This window comes from Bos grunniens, chromosome 6 (genome assembly GCF_055505025.1).
Source record: "Bos grunniens cultivar Pamir isolate PY7600 chromosome 6, Bosgru_T2T1.0, whole genome shotgun sequence".
NCBI classification, from domain to species: Eukaryota; Metazoa; Chordata; class Mammalia; order Artiodactyla; family Bovidae; genus Bos; species Bos grunniens.
Window position 1 is genome coordinate 81,165,105 of NC_141170.1, and position 17,379 is coordinate 81,182,483.

Sequence of the window (17,379 nt, forward strand, 5' to 3'; positions counted from 1 at the left end):
AGAGAGGCCGGGGAGGGGAGAGGCGGGGGCTCCGGACCGCGGGCGGCCGCGCTTACCGAGCCGTAGGTGCGGTTCAGCGCCACCACCAGCTTCGCCTGGTTCTGGTGAGGCTGCTGCGCCAGCTGGAAGGCCTCCTTAATCAGCAGCAGTCTCTTCTCCTTCCCCATGGCGCCAGTACCCGGCCGAGACAAAGCCTGTTCACGTTCGCCTACAACTGGCCAGACGGACCACCGTCCGCAGCTCCACTGGGAGGCAGACAGTCGAGGGCGTGGTTACCGCCAAAGCGTTCAAACAACTCCCGCGGGAGAAGGAAATACCGCGAGACTACCGCGAGTGCGTAGAGCGGCGAGAGCTGGAAGAGATGAATCCACCGCCTTCAACATCGCGGCTTGGGCGCATGCGCTGAGGGTCTTTTAAGCCGTTTTAATAGGGGGGCTTGGCGTTTCTAGAGAAAAGGTCATTGGCTACCCCGGAAGAGGTATCCGCTGGGAGTGCGAACCCTGTGGAGATTCGACTATTGGAGCCGAGCTGGTGGCGCTAGGCCTAATCGGGTCTTGCGGCTGGGGGTGAGGCGAGGAAGAAGAAAGAATCCTCCATGGGTGAGAACAGGGACTCTGTCTAGGGGAAGGATCCCTGCTCCCCCTAAAGGGGAGGAGTTCGTTTGGAGATGCGTGGAGGAGGGAAGGCTGGGGCGCCTGGGAGTGCTGCGCAGCGCACCGGCTTCTACTGAGAAGGGAGATGTTCCGAGGTCGTCTAATGTAGGCGAGCCGCTTTTTAATTCTGAGCGGTTGTCCTTCTGGTCAATGCCCACATCTAATTACTTAAACCTCTCCCCACAGTGAAATTGCTGGTGGAGAGTCTGCAAATGTGGGAGGCAGTTGGGGAAGAGAGGCACGAGTTAATTTAGATACAGCTTGATGTAGATGTACAGGCTTTGAAGGCCTGGTTTACAAACGTGCATGTTGATTAGTCTCCAAGTCGTGTCCAACTCTGCGATCCCAGGGACTGTAGCCCGTCAGGCTGCTCTGTCCGTGGGATTTCCCAGGCAAGAATACTGGAGTGGTTTGCCATTTCCTCCTCCACGGGATCTTCCCCACCCTGGGATCTAACCCGCATCTCCTGCTTTGGCAGGAGGGAGCCACTGAGCCACCAGGGAAGCCCCACAAAGGTACCTAAGAGCAATGTTTTCAACAAAGGAAAACAGATTGGAAAAGGGTATAGAGATTAAGATAAATTGCCTTCCGAATTTTTTTTAATGGAGTTATTTCAGGTAGAAATCAACGTCTCCATACTACAGCCAACTAAAGAATTAGATTACAGTGCTTCATGTACGCCTTTTTCCTATCGAACTATCTTCCCTCCCCAGCAGTAATGGACTTAACTTCTTTTTTTTGGCGGGGGGGGGGGGGGGGGGAGATTTTCTTAATTTACTGTTAACTTTTGTGTGTTAATGACATGAATAAATCTATGAATAAGTATACTGTATTGTTTTCATGTTCTAACGTTATATGAATAATCATATTGGACCTGCTTTTACCCATAACTGTTATTTTTGAAGTTTATTCATATTGATACTTTCATAACAGTAACTGAACACCTTATGGACCCTTTGTCTAGGAAAAAGTAATCAGTGATTCATCTAGGAAGGAAAAGGAAAATTTTACTCAAGCCAACCTGAGGATTATAACCCATGAGATAGTCTTTCAAGAAGCTCTGAGGACTGTTCTGCCCTATAGAGGTCTTAAACACGATTATATATGTTTTGGAGACGAAGGGTGACTGTCAGCACATTATTGACAGTTTACACAATCCAGATCTATGGGTGTGAAGAGAGTAGTAGGTCATAGGAGACCCCTTACAAGATTGAGAAGGAAGGTTATCTCCTAGGAGGTCTGATTAGTGCAGCTACACAACACACACTAAAGGGGAGGAAAGAGGCCCAAATGGAGAAAATTTTTACGTTTTAATTTTTCTTTTCTTGCCATGAAATTGTATTTTATTTCATTACCTTTTATGCCAAGACACTGTTTTAAGCACTTTACTTCATTTAATCCTCAGATACAACCCTTGAAACTACTTTCTGCTTTTTAAGAAGAGGAAACTGAGGTACAGATAGGTTTCTCTAATAGTCTATTGTTTGAGTATGCCATAATTTGTTCATCCATTCCCTTGCTTCATAGTCCTAATTCCTGAAATATTGTAGGTATTCAAATGCTAGTTAAAATAATAAATATGGTAGCAGTTGGAGTCCCCATAATTTCAAAATTATCAAAATGTCTAATTTCTGAAAAGGCAAGATGTGTGGGTACTTTAGGTTAATCAGCTGAGGAAAATCATAGAGGTTTAAGAGTACATGGAATATGCTTGATAATTATAATCTCACTGTAGATTAAAATGTAGAATATCTAGATAGCTGTGGTGAAAGAAACGTAGAAAGAGCGCTATTTTTTTTAACCAAGTATATCCAAAATAGCATTTCAACATGTGTTCAACATAAATTGAGAATTATTTTACACTAGCCACATTTCAAATGCTAAATGGAGCTAGTGGCTGCAGTATTAGTGTAGAACTATTCTTACTTTGGGAACCACTGAACTTACCATTTGTTTTTCATCTAAAATCAATTGGTGAACTAAAAGTTTGAACAAACTAATATTTGGAAGCATTTTTCTTACTTTGGAGCCTTTTATTGCTCAGGCTTCCTTATGCTTTGGGTGTCTGCTACCTTTGTTGCTTTTTTAACTGCAGTTCTGTTATTTCCTTTACCATATTTTATTGGATTATCTCATCACAGATTCGTACCATTTTGTCAGTTACTGAAGGGTGAGGCATTGGCCACCAGAGGTCAGCCTAACTATCTTGATTAGCTCTGTGGAGGTGAGGTTTAATAATATGTATTTGTTCAGTATTTTTTTTAACATAATCTGAAAACTTTTTTTAAAAAGATACTGGATTACAAAAATGTCAGTTTTGGAATGGTAGAAGATAGTTGCAAACCATATATCCCATAAGGAGTTAATAGAAAAAACGTATAAGACTCATACAATTCAATAGTGAGTTAATAATAATAACCTAATTAAAAATGAGCAAAGGACCTGAATAGACAAATTTTCCAAAGAACACATGCAAATGGCCAACCACTATATGAAAAGGTGGTCAACATCATGAATCATCAGGGAAATGAAAATAAAAACCACAGTAACGTATCACTTCACATCTGTCAGAATGACTATTAAAAAGTCTAAAGATAACAAGTGTTGATGAGGATGTACAGAAAAAGGGACACTGATACATGTTGGTGGGCAGCAATATGAAAATCCCTCAAAAAAGTAAAAATAGAACTGTCATATGATCCAGGAATCCCCCTTCTTGGTATATATTCAAAGGAAATAAAATTACTATTTCAAAGATGTATCTGCATTCCCATGTTTATTGCAGCATTATTCACAGTAGCCAAGATGTGGAAATAAGTCCATCAATGAGTGAATGGATAAAGAAGATGTAACATTTATATACAGACATGATTCAATCTTTAAAAAAAAAGAAATTCTACAATTTACAGCAACATGGGTCAACCTGGAGGACATTCTGCCATATGAAATAAACCAAACAGACAAATCCTGTATGATCCTATTTACATGTGAAATCTCAAAAAGTTGAACTCACAGTAACAGAGTAGAAAGGGAGTTATCAGTGGCTAGCGGGTAAAGGCAATGGCACCCCACTCCAGTACTCTTGCCTAGAAAATCCCATGGATGGAGGAGCCTGGTAGGCTGTAGTCCATGGGGTCGCTAAGAGTCGGACACCACTGAGCGACTTCACTTTCACTTTTCACTTTCATGCTTTGGAGAAGGAAATGGCAACCCACTCCAGTGTTCTTGCCTGGAGAATCCCAGGGACACAGGAGCCTGGTGGGCTGCCGTCTATGGGGTCGCACAGAGTCGGACACGACTGAAGCGACTTAGCAGCAGCAGCAGCAGGTAAAGGAAATAGGAAGATGCCAAAGCATACAAACTCTGGGACCTAATGTACGTTGTGGTGATGATAGTTAATTATGTATACTTGAAATTTACTGAGAGTAGATCCTAAGTGTTCTCATCACATCACATGCAAAAATAAAACAAACCTGTGAGGTGATGAATATGTTCATTAGCTTGATTGTGGTAATCATTTCACGGTGAATACATATCTCAGGATAGCATGTACATGTTAAATGTATAAAATTTGTCAGTCATACCTCAATAAAACTGGCTTTATTTTTAAAAAGATGCTATGTTAAACTCACTGCCTTTCGCTTATTTGTGTCTTGACTTTTAATGCTATTGGGGAAAAGAAATTGTAGCAATTAAACTAAGCAAACTAAAGAATTTGTATAGTAAGGCTATTTCTGAAATTACAGAAAAACCATTCTTTCAAGGTAAATTTTACATGGGAGTATATAGAGTGATTAATTCAGTTTTTATGTTTTTTGTTCAGTTACTTTATCATCATATACATATACATGTTGTTGCTAAGTCATGTCCAACTCTGCGACTCCATGGAGTGTAGCCTGCCTGGCTCTCTGTCCATGGGATTTCCCAGTAATTCAGTTTTGATATGCCTATAACTGCTTCTGCAATGGCTGAGACAGTAAAGAATCTGCCTGCAATACAGGAGACCTGGGTTTGATCCCTGAGTTGGGAATATCCCCTGGAGAAGGAAATGGCAACCCACTCCAGTATTCTTGCCTGGAAAATCCCATGGACAGAGGAGCCTGGCAGGCTACAGTCCATGTGAGTTGCAGAGAGTCGGACATGATTGAGCAACTAACACACTCTAGTGCCTGTGGAATGTAAGAGGTTAACAGGATGGGCTCACTCTAGAATTTATAGATGCCTTCAAAGAAACTTTGTCTTATTTCTGCTACAGTAGAATGAGCCTTTTAAAGAATGCTTTGAATAGCACAATAAAGTATAGCCAATTAATAGTCTTGCAGATGGAATCTGGTTGAGTGAAAATAGTAAAACTATGAGGACAGAAGAATTAAAAGCTAAAACCTATCTCAATAAAATACTTACAATACATTTATAATTTTTTTGTTTTCAGATTGAAGTAGGTAATATAAACTTTTTAAAGTATTCTTAAAAATGAAGTTTAAGTTACAAGCAATTCCCTTTGTATGGCTTTAATAGTATCTTTGTTGATCCTGTTTTTAAATATTATTTCATATGTCTATATATCTTTCTCATACATGTATATTAAAATTTTCATATTTTTGTCTTCCTAAAATAAAAGTAAAACATGCTTGTGTAGTTATAACAGGCTCTACCATTCTCTCATTAATTTTTTTTTAAAAACTTGCTAAGCCCCTAATGTGTGCCACTGCTGAGAACTAAATTAGATAAAAGAATGAGTAGAAGCCTAAGAAATATTCTCTTATTTTATTTGGCCATGCTGCACAGCATGTGGAATCTTAGTTCCCAGAGCAGATATCTAACCTGTGTCCCCTGCATTGGGAGCATGGCATCTTTACCACTGAACTACCAGGAAGTCCCAGAGAAATGTTCTTTAGATGAACATTACTGACACGAAGCCAGCCCTTACCACCTCTATGTATTTGACCCTAGAGATGTTACAGACTTTCATTTTGAAAATCATTCTTACAGAATGGCATAAGTGGGATGTTGATACTTTGGCTTTGCTTATTTCATTTGTTGTTCAGTTGCTAAGTCATGGCCAACTCTGCAATTTAACCTATGCTTTTAGTGCATCTGTGTTGCTATGTATACTTCTAATGTGCTTTCATCACATGTTACCTAGCCATTCCTCTAGGGATGGAAACTTAGAATGCTTCTAATTCTTTACCATCAAAGGTGAAGCTTCAGAATATATGTTGGTTTTCTGGAGATTTTCTTTGTTATATAAACCCAAGAGTAGAATTGCTGGATCCTGAGATGTGCAGATAGTCTAGCTAAGTAGTGCTGCCAGATTGCTCTTCAGAAAGGTTCAGTTCAGTTCAGTTGCTCAGTCACGTCCGACTCTTTGCAACCCTATGAATCGAAGCACGCCAGGCCTCCCTGTCCATCACCAACTCCCGGAGTTCACTCAGACTCACGTCCATCAAGTCAGTGATGCCATCCAGCCATCTCATCCTCTGTCGTCCCCTTCTCCTCCTGCCCCCAATCCCTCCCAGCATCAGAGTCTTTTCCAATGAGTCAACTCTTCGCATGAGGTGGCCAAAGTACTGGAGTTTCAGCTTCAGCATCATTCCCTCCAAAGAAATCCCAGGGCTGATCTCCTTCAGAATGGACTGGTTGGATCTCCTTGCAGTCCAAGGGACTCTCAAGAGTCTTCAGTCCAGTCTATAATCCCACCAATAGTGCTGGTTTCTAAAGGAATTCCTTCAGTCCCCTCACTAACACCTGGCCTTATCTATCTTCCTAATTTTTACCAAAATAATAGAATAATGTGATATCTCTTTACTCACATAGAGTTAATGGCCTGTGGATTTTTTCTTTTGTAAACTGGGTATTTTTGTCCTTTGCCCATTTCTTCATTGAGATTGCTACCTTTGTTGTTGATTTGTAATTAACTTCTTTCTTGATGTCTTTACTTCAGTCCAAAAAGGATTAATTTTGATGTGATTAAACTCATCATAGTTTGTCTTGTGCTTTATGGTTTTGTTTTTTAAGAAGTCCTCTGCTCCTAAATCACAGATATTCTCCTGCATTATATTCTAGTGAATATATAGTCTTATACTTCTCACTTAGATCTTTGATCTCTCATGAGTCCTCTTTTGTATGTGGCATTATATAAGTAACTTTTATTTTTCTTCATATGAGCCAGATTTACCAATATTATGTGCTAGATGGATTCATCCCCCCTTGATTTATGTGCTAACTTTATATTATATCCTAAAATTTTATGTGGCTCTATTTCTGAGCTTTGTTCCGTTGGACTATTTGTTCTTATACTCCACCAGAGAAGCCCTGTTCTTATACTAACTCTACCTTATTTTAATTTCTGTAGCTTCTCTAATATGTGTTAATATCCTGTAGACCAAGAACCTCCTTTACTCTTCTGTTTAAATAGTTGGTGTAGCTATATATGGAATTTTATTCTTAACGTATGAGGATTGCATGAATTAATTTGGAAAAAAGTTATCTTTATAGTATTCATTTGTTCCATCCAAGAGCATGGAATGTCTGTTTATTTTAAATTATCTGTGTCCTTGATTAGAATTTTACAGTCTTCTTTGTAGAGGTCTTGCATATTATTGATTAGTTCTTAAATTCTTCATAGGTTTGGTCTGAGGTTTTTTTTTTCTTTATTGTGAAAGTGTTTATGTAATGTATTTTATGGTCCGTATTGCTGGTATAGAAGTTAAGAGTGCGTGTGGTCAAATCCTATCATTTTGTAGATATAGGACCCTGGACAAGTAGCTTAAACCTCATGTATAAAATGGGGACAATAAAAGTACCTATCTTACAGGATTGTTAGAATTTCAATGAGTAGTATTTGTGCAATTCCTAGAATGCTGCTGCTGCTGCTAAGTCGCTTCAGTCATGTCCGACTCTGTGAAACCCCAGAGACGGCAGCCCACCAGGCTCCCCCGTCCCTGGGATTCTCCAGGCAAGAACACTGGAATGGGTTGCCATTTCCTTCTCCAATGCATGAAAGTGAAAAGTCAAAGTGAAGTTGTTCAGTCGTGTCCGACTCCTAGCGACCCCATAGACTACAGCCTACCAGGCTCCTCCGTCCATGGGATTTTCCAGGCAAGAGTACTGGAGTGGGGTGCCATTGCCTTCTCCAAATTCCTAGAATAGTATTTGGCAAAGAGTAAGTGCTATATAAACAAATTAATGAATATTCATAGGTTAATCTGTGAATTAGAAAAGAGATTCAGGTACCTTGAGCTTTTTTCGTAGCTCTAATAGTTTATATCTTAGGGTTTTTTTTTTTTAATTTGGATGACCATATCATCTGTAAAATAGTAGTTTTATCTCTTTACAATTCTCACCCTTTTTAAAAAATAATAATAATGTTGACTAGGACTTCCTGCCTGGAAAATCCCATGGACAAAGGAGCCTGGTAGGCTGCAGTCCATGGGGTCGCTAAGAGTCAGACACGACTGAGCGACTTCACTTTCACTTTTCACTTTCATGCATTGGAGAAGGAAATGGCAACCCACTCCAGTGTTCTTGCCTGGAGAATCACAGGGACCGGTGGGCTGCTGTCTCTGGGGTCGCACAGAGTCGGACGCAACTGAAGCGACTTAGCAGTAGCAGCAGGACTTTGGTACTTTGTTACACAGTATCAGTCATCAGGATCACCCTTATGTGATTCATTTTTAAAGAGAATATATCTAAATTTCTCATTTAGGATAATATTTGCTGAAAGTTTTTGGTAGATAAGTTTTACCATGATGAGAAAGTAGCTTTCTCTTCCAATCTGGTATAAGTGTTTTGTTTTTTTAAGTCATAAATAGGCATTGATCAAAAACTAAGAAGAGTTAAATTTCCACAATTGATAAAATTATCTCATTTTTTCTGTTTTATTACTATAGTGATTTATATTTATAAATTTATGAAACTGAGATGTTCTTGCTTTCAAGCTCTATATGATTATGACATTCTTTTTTTCTTTATTACACTATTACATTTCGTTAGGTAGTATCTGAAATTTTTGCAAGTAAAATGAGCCTGTATCTTTCTTAAATGCTTCATCTCTAGATTTAATTATGTATTATCCTCATGAAAGAAACTAATCAGTTTTATGCTTTTTCGCTTTTTTCTGGAACAGTTAATATAAAATATGTATTAATTTTCCTGGAAGTTTAATGGAACTCTCTTATGAGAGTGGTGTTTTTAATAGGCAGTTATTACCTTTTCACTTTCTTTAATACTGGTCTGTTTTATTCAAGTTATCTATTTCTTGTATGAATTTTAGTATTTTATATTCTTCTAGAATTTAGCCAGTTTATCTAGGTTTTCACATGTTAGCATATATTATGTTTTTACTTTTAATCTTTTTTGGAATATTTTTAAATCTCTTTCTTGATAAATCTCACCAGTTTTGTTTTTCTTATTCATAGTTTCAGAAAACTGTCTTTCAGTTTTATTAATCTATTTTTCTGTTATACACTATTTAATTTCTGCCTTTATTATTTCTTTTCTGCTTATTTTGCTGTTGCTTTTTTCTGTTATCTTGAATGCCTAACTTGTGGATATTTAAACTTCCTTATTTCCTCACAAGTATATTCAAAGCTATGAATTTCTTATAGGTACTGGTTCGGCCATGACCCACAAATTTTGCCTTGTATGGTTATATTACCATTCAATCTTATATTTAATATATTTTATGATATCCATTTTACTAATCCATGAGTTATTTAGTTTCCTAACCAATAATTACTTTTAACAGCTACTTTTATTGCACTATGGTCAGAAAATTTAATCTAAATGAAATTGACCCTTTGGAATCTAGTTATGCTTTATAATTTAATGCATGAAATATTTCTGTGTTTGTGTTTTATAGTTCCTAGAGCATATTAATATTTTTAACTGTTTCAGAATGCTTATATCTCTGTTTATATTCCCCCCTCAGTTCTATTAGTCATTACCTGAGAAACTTTAAGGATGTGCTTTTAGGTTCGTAGACATTTATTATGAGTATATCACTTTTATTCTTTCACTTTTACCTGTATTATAACATCCATCTTTGTTCCTTATATTTTCTGGTTTGAAATATTTTTTATTGGGTATTAAGATTGCTATCTGAGCTTTATTCTGGTCCACAGTTACCTGATAACATCTTTTTTCATATTTCTGGTTTTGACCTTTTTGGGTCTTTTTGCTTTAAAGTATGTTACTGAATCTTATTTTGTTTTGTTAATTCATTCTGAGTGTCTGTCTTTTAATTATGAATTTAAGCTGTTTATAGTCATTGTAATTCCTGCTATTATTAAAATTTATACCTGCCATGATCTGTAGAGTAGTCATAGGACCACAACCTCTCTGAGTCCCAGCAAGAGTTCTAACATCTAGAAACTACAATGGGGACAGATTTCCTAAAACTAATGCCAAGAAGCACCTCTAAAGATAAAAAGGTACCTTTTACAGCTCCCTATTTGGAGTTTGGAGCATAAGCAATCTGCTTTGGTAGATAATTATCTGGTCTAGGTGAATAGGTGAAGTCGCTCAGTCGTGTCCAGACTCTTTGCGACCCCATGGACTGTAGCCTACCAGGCTTTTCCATCTAGAACTGCATAGTAAAAAACAAACTAGTCCAGGCATGTACCAACAAAGGATTAAAGTGGCCCCAGGCTCTCCTTCCCAGTTTTGTCATGGTAGGAGCCAGTCCCAGTTGGAGAATCTGCCTAAGTTTATGTGCTGAAGATGGGAAAGCCAGTAAGGCTTCTTGCTTAGCATCAGTGTGCTTGGATACTCTATGAAGTTAGATGGATAATAATGTTACCCAGTGCTTTCAAGCTTTAATATCATTTCTGGAGTCTTGTCATTCACAGGTTAAGGCTACCTTTGCAGATGGTCCAGCAACTAAGTCGCCAGTTTCCAAGGGCATTTGCACCATCTATGGAAAACATCGGATCATTGCACACCAGACAGATCCTTGGCAACTCATCCCACCATCCCCCTGCACAAAAGTTACTGCACCAGCAGACAAAGAAGGCAATCACTGAGTTTCTTTTCATTACCAAATAGATACAATATCTCTGCCAACAAAAAAGAGTACACAAAGTGTCTCTTCATGAAATCGCAACCAGTTGAGACCATGCTAAGCAAATCAGCTTGTCTATAGGATGACCTCTTCTTTTCTTCAGTAGCCAGGATTTGAAGGAGAGACTCTGACCTGTGCCACTGGTAAGTGACTAACTTTTACACACTGAACTGGTGCTGAGAACTGAACTGTCTTCTTTGTAAGTGAAGAATATACAACATAATCTTGAAGAACTGTACAGTGTCGCAAGCCAGAGGCATACTATGTGTGTATAACAGACTGAGAAACAAGTGAATCTTATTGAAACAATTTCTCATCTTTTGCTTTATTTGCCAGTGTCAGTGTTTTGCTGGCTTAGATTGTTACCTTTTTCTGGTACCTTTTTTCCTATACTGTTGGTCTATTTTAATGGGTCCTAGAAATCCCTCTCCTGATCCCTTATCAGAATCAGAAAGTGAGGAAGAAGAAAACACTAACTACCTAAATGAGAGTTCTGGGGAAGAGTGGGATTCCTCTGAAGAAGAGGACCCTGTGGTGCCCAATCTAACACCTCTTGAGAGTCTTGCCTGGCAGGTTAAGTGCCTTTTAAAATATTCTACAACTTGGAAACCTTTAAATCCTAATTCCTGGTTATATCATGCTAAACTCCTGGATGCTAGCACACCAGTCCATATACTTCGAGAGATAGGTCTGAGACTCTCTCATTGCTCCCATTGTGTACCCAAACTGGAACCAATTCCTGAATGGCCTCCTCTGGCTTCTTGTGGAGTACCACCTTTTCAAAAGCCCCTTATAAGTCCCAGCCGGCTTTCTAGAGACCATGCCACTCTAAATGGAGCGCTGCAGTTTGCCACCAAACAGTTAAGTCGAACATTGAGTAGAGCCACCCCCATACCTGAATACCTAAAACAGATTCCTAATTCCTGTGTTTCTGGTTGTTGCTGTGGCTGGTTAACTAAAACAGTTAAGGAAACAACCCGCACTGAACCCATCAACACTACTTATTCCTACACTGACTTCCAAAAGGCAGTTAACAAACTCCTAACTGCATCACTATAAAAAACCCACCCACCATTCATTCTCCTCTCATGTTCCCAGATGAGAAAGGAACACAGTTACACAGCCCACAGTTGAGAAACAAATGTCTTCTCAGACAAACTATGCCCTGTCTTCAGAAGCCAAAGTACCATCCAGTACTAAATACATACCCCAAGAGTCCTGTAACTCAACTACAGAAGATGTGCAGTGCAAGCATTCCCTTTGAAAGACCCTGTGGATGAGATGAGAACTTCAATAGAGAATTGGTTAAAAGGGACCTTTTTACAAAAAAAAATAAGTTGACTATTCTCCACACTCAGTTCTCCCCACAATTTACTCTGCTTGTCTAATGGACTTAACTAGATACCTAATTATTAATGGGAAGGAAAAGTAGGCCACTATCCCATTGGTTACCCAACCTTCAGAATAGCCATTGTGGAAACTGGTAAATTAGCTACTGCTAATAACACCTTTCTGAGCATACTTTTCTCTAAGCTAAGTCGCTTCAGTCGTGTCCGACTCTGTGTGACCCCATAGACGGCAGCCCACCAGGCTCCCCCGTCCCTGGGATTCTCCAGGCAAGAACACTGGAGTGGGTTGCCATCTCCTTCTCCAATGCATGAAAGTGAAAAGTGAAAGTGAAGTCGCTCAGTCGTGTCCGACTCTTAGCGACCCCATGGACTGCAGCCTACCAGGCTCCTTTGTCCATGGGATTTTCCAGGCAAGAGTACTGGAGTGGGGTGCCGTTGCCTTCTACTTTTCTCTAATACTCATTTTCAGAGAGGTTCTTGAATTAAATAGAATAACTGGACAAAAGAAAATGGTAGGACTATGGATTTACCTCCCAGTTTTATATTGATAGCCCTGCATAGGGCACCCTTTAGGGGTTCCTATTTGAGGGGAGGGAGTGCAGTGCAGCAGTGTGTAGTCACTTAGTTGTCCAACTGCAACCCCGTGGACTGTAACCCACCAATGTAGTAGTAGCCTACACTACTTCAGATGTATTATTGGGCCTGCAGTTACAGCATACACATTTTATAGGCTCCCGCCAGGCTGTCTCTAGATGAACTGGCTTGTAAGATCATGTGTGTGTGTGCTCAGTCTTGTTTGACTCTGCAACCCCATGGACTATAGCCTGCAAGGTTCTTATATCCATGGGATTTTCCAGGCAAGAATACTGGAGTGGGTTGCCATTTCCTACTCCAGGGAATCTTTCTGACCCAGAGATGAACCTGCATCTCTTTCGTCTCCTGCATTGGCAGGCGGATTCTTTACCACTGCATCATGTGAGAAGCCTTATAAGATCATACATGGAGTTTAAACAGACACTTGCTCTGTAGGGAATATATTTCCTGCATCCTGGTATCTAGACTTTAGTTGGTAGCAAATTAAACACATTCCAAAAGACCAATAGGAAAGAAAAGCATTTATGCTAGTGGATGAAAGTATTTTATCTATATGTTTCCTGGAGCAGTATTCATGCACTTTCCACATCTATTGCAAACTTTTTAGGAACCCTTCTAACTTTAAAGAACTTGACTGCATAAAATCTCAGCCTAATACAATCTGAAGTGTTTCTGTGTCTAACTTTATATTTTTTTCTGGTTGAATAGAAAGCATTCATAGCCTTGCAAATGAGTCTTGCTGTGTCAAAACATAGAAATCAACATACATAAAATGTATGAGGCCAGTGAGTCTTTTCACACACCTATAATTAAGAGGAAATCTGTATGTGATCCTGGTTGGCTGGGCATCTAAAGGGAATCAGAAAATAGATTGTTAAAGGTATATATATATATATAGCCTTCCTTATTTTAGTTTTGCTTTTTCCTGTTCTCCATAATTAAGTGCTGTATACAATGTGGCATCAAAAAATGGAAGCATTAATGGAATCACAAGTTCTATAAATGTATAGCAACTTTGAGAAAGAAGAATGTTTCTAACCTAATGAGAAATTTCTACTGAGCGTTAGTTGTTTCATCTTAAGGAAAAGGAGGGAATTATAGTGGGTAGAAAAAAATATTTGTCAATGGAAAATTACTGAATTGAAACCATATGTTAGTATAACTGAATGTAACAGTAACTGCTCCTATGTAGATATTCTATGAAATTGGTTTTTTTTTTAATGTTACAAAAACATGTTTCTTTTTTTCAAAGGGGGAGGTGGGAAGAAGTAGGGAGATCTGAAAATTAAAATGTTGATGTTTATGTAACCGTCATATGTTCCTTTTTCTGTGTGTGTGCATGCGTGTGTATAAAAGTGCCTTGAACACATGAGCACATCTTTGCTGTTCATTCCAAAAGGAAGCCTTTTCCCGGCTTCCCAGCTGAATAAAGCAATAGCTTTGTACATGCTGAACAGAGTATGGTTATTTGTTCCTAACAAAATGAAATAGATTCTACTTTGCTTAAGGCATATTCAACATTCACTAAGTGCTAAATAGAGTCCATAGAGATACAGTGGATCTCATAGGAGATGACTTGGCTGTCCTAGGAAAGAAATATAATTGAAGAAAGTGTTAGATATTCAGTCCAAACCTAGGTTTGAACCCATTTGTTTGTATATATTAAGTAGTTTCAGGTTGCACAAAATGATAGGTACCCGAATAAGCCTTAAGACTTTACTTCTTTTTGTGTGTCATGAGTGTGGGTGGGGCTAGGGGTCAGTTAACTACTTTCACACTCTCTCTCTCCATGGGCCTTGGTTAAATTAAGTCACCATAATTAGGATTAAGAAGGATGAGTTTATTCTCTATTTATCGAAATATTTATCAAAGAGGTGGGAAAAGGGATTTCTAAACCAACAGACATCAGTGTTACTTAAAGGTATTATTCTTTCTTGGTGCAAATAGTCTCTTTTTGTTGAAGCAGTCCAGGAAACTTGAGCCCAGAAGACCATAATCATGTTTTTTAAGCCAGTCAGCTTCCTAACAGAAGGAAGAAATCTAGACATGGCAGGAAGAGGGTAGATGTTAAGTCACCTTTAGGGAATTATCTTGTTGGGACTCCTATCACAACTATCCATCTAAAAGTTTCTTCTCTATGATGAAAATAGTGTTTTGATACTAGAGTAGATTCCTAAAGCAATTAGGACTTTAGTTCTAGTCAGTTGGGTTGTTTGCTTACTGATAATGTAAATTATCTTACATCCCTAACAAATGATATTCTTTTGCCTCCATTGTTAGAGAACCTCAGCATCTTTTGGAGCAGCCCATTAGTTTTAAATAGAGATATAGTTGTTCATCTAATAACATTATGGAGTGACTACTATAATTCAAGATACTACTGGGAGTACAAAATTAAGATACATAAGAAGTTAGTTTCAAAATGTATTGAACCAGTGTGAATTACCCCAAGGCTTTTGGCTATTAGTGCTTATTTACTGTGAGCTAGAGTCAGGCTCCACCCCACTCCAGTACTCTTGCCTGGAAAATCCCATGGATGGAGGAGCCTGGTAGGCTGCAGTCCATGGGGTCGCTAAGAGTCGGACACGACTGAGCGACTTCACTTTCAATTTTCACTTTCATGCATGGGAGAAGGAAATGGCAACCCACTCCAGTGTTCTTGCCTGGAGAATCCCAGGAATGGGGGAGCCTGGGCTGCCGTTTATGGGGTCGCACAGAGTCGGACACGACTGAAGCGACTTAGCAGCAGCAGCAGAATCAGGCTCACAGTAAATAAGCTTACTCCTTACACTGGCTAGTAATTATTTGAAAATGAGACAGCCATCTAAGCATAGTGGAAATTCACATGGAGAGCACACCCCAACAATTAAACCCCACAAGAGGTAGTCAGATAAGGGAATACATAAAATGAATAGGTATCTTATACACAGATTTAAATTGTATATACTGAATTCACAAGACAGTGGCACACAAAAATCAAAACCCGAAGTGTTTTGCTCATATGACTGAGGTATATATGTAAAGGCCCAAAAAGTCTGGACTTCTCAGACTTCATGAGACAACTCTGTACAAGCCGCTGCCTTAATATAAGTCTACAAATGAGCAGTATCCATTGTACGGAGGGGAATTGAAGGAGCTACACTAGCTGACACCAACCACCAGGTATTGTGTCTACTTGGCTGTTACTAAAGGAAAGTATGGTGGGTGTGTCTTTGCCAGTTTTGAAACAAGTGTAGTTAATGGCTACATATTTGAGTCTGATCCTTGTATACAGTCTTCTAATCTGTTTCTATTGGTGGCAGCAGTGGGATTATGTTCTATAAAATTTTTGTAAGTAAGACTAAGGAAGGAATGTCACAGTGATGTGATCTTCCCAGCTCTTCTTGGCTGTAAGAGCTATGACCAGCCCTGAATTTTCAATAAGGTATGGAAAAGGAAGACTTGATTTAAAAATAATAGTAGAGTTCCCTGGTAGTCTGGTGGTTAGGATTTGGTGCTTTCACTGCTGTGACCCAGGCTCAATCCCTGGAGAACTGAGATCCCACAAGCTTCAGGGTGTGTCCCAGATAAAAAATAATAATGATAATTTAAAATAACAGTGTAGCAGGCAGACAGTACTACATTTGTTGCTTCTAAACTGTGGAGTCAGTTTAAAATGTTAACATTGCCAGTGAAGACCCACTCTCAGATGGACTAGAAATAAACATTTCATTTTAAATGTCAATTCTGAACTTAATCACTTTTTTCCAGCCCACACATGACATGAAATAATCCATTTAGTTCCAAGAGAATTTTGTTAATTATTCTAAAATATTCAAAAATGAACTATTTTGTGGCATAGTATAAAAATTCTCCCTTTCTACTCATATCGTCACTAAAGTAAAAACCCCTTAATATTATGCATAAATACAAAAATGATACCTTACCCTATCTCATCAACCATGTTCAGGGCTTAGGTTGAATCAGAACAGGGCTACAGCGACGAGCATCAGAATTGAGGCAGAAGGGCATTGATAAAACCAGTCCTCTACCTCCTCTAAAACCTAAAGACTGGCTTTCGCCTTTTTTTTTTCTACATGTTGAGCATAGACCACTGTGAAGAACCTCTCCCCACATCCCCTGCAGCTTCTGCCTGTGGTTGATCATTGCTAACTTCTCATCAACACCAGCTCATAAACTTGGAAGTGACCTTCAACAGCCAGGCAATATTTACCAAATTCATAACTATGATTTTGAATGTTAATAAAATGTTTATTTTCTTCTTTTTAAATCCTATAGCACCCATTGAAATGACACTATGGAAAGATACTTTGAGATAATTTCCAGAGATGAGAAATCTGAAGATGAGAAAAATTAAATGACTTGTCCAATCCCATACAAAATGTTTAAATATTTAATAATGCACTTAAAACACAGTGTGTATAAAATTATACAATAAACAATTCAAACTCTCAAGAAAAATAAAATGTTAACAACAGCTTAGTGTTGGAGCATAAAGCAGTAAGTTGTCTGGAATTCAGGAAGTTTATTTGGGAAAAAATACATGCACCTGAAACATGATATGAAAATTCTTGAAAATATTTGAAAAGTTGTGCTCTGTTTCCTAGAGTAGGACATAACCAGTATTCATCAAGGAGATAGGATCCCAGTCAGCCTAACAAGGTTGTTAACTGAGTTCCTAGTATACACAGAAACTGAGCTGGTGTGGTATCAAATTAGG

At 38.7% G+C, this 17,379-nt stretch overlaps 2 protein-coding genes and 1 pseudogene across 3 annotated transcripts in view; 2 read left to right on the forward strand and 1 right to left on the reverse strand.

Moving 5' to 3' along the window:
- NCAPG (non-SMC condensin I complex subunit G) overlaps positions 1-451 on the reverse strand; it is a 47,176-nt gene extending 46,725 nt beyond the window's left edge. Inside the window, exon 1 of the mRNA XM_086406365.1 lies at positions 57-451. Within this exon, the coding sequence (XP_086262491.1) occupies positions 57-167 (111 nt within the window). The 5' untranslated portion in view covers positions 168-451. The remainder of the gene's footprint in view (positions 1-56) is intronic.
- LOC147370921 (uncharacterized) lies at positions 166-14,113 on the forward strand (annotated as a pseudogene). The gene is made up of 3 exons (XR_015166018.1): positions 166-170; positions 223-599; positions 10,505-14,113. The product of XR_015166018.1 is annotated as an uncharacterized LOC147370921 (transcript).
- DCAF16 (DDB1 and CUL4 associated factor 16) lies at positions 11,125-11,940 on the forward strand. The gene has a single exon (XM_086406367.1). It carries the CDS (start codon positions 11,125-11,127, stop codon positions 11,773-11,775), a length of 651 nt encoding a protein of 216 aa, XP_086262493.1. The 3' UTR covers positions 11,776-11,940.
- Positions 14,114-17,379: the final 3,266 nt, after the last annotated feature.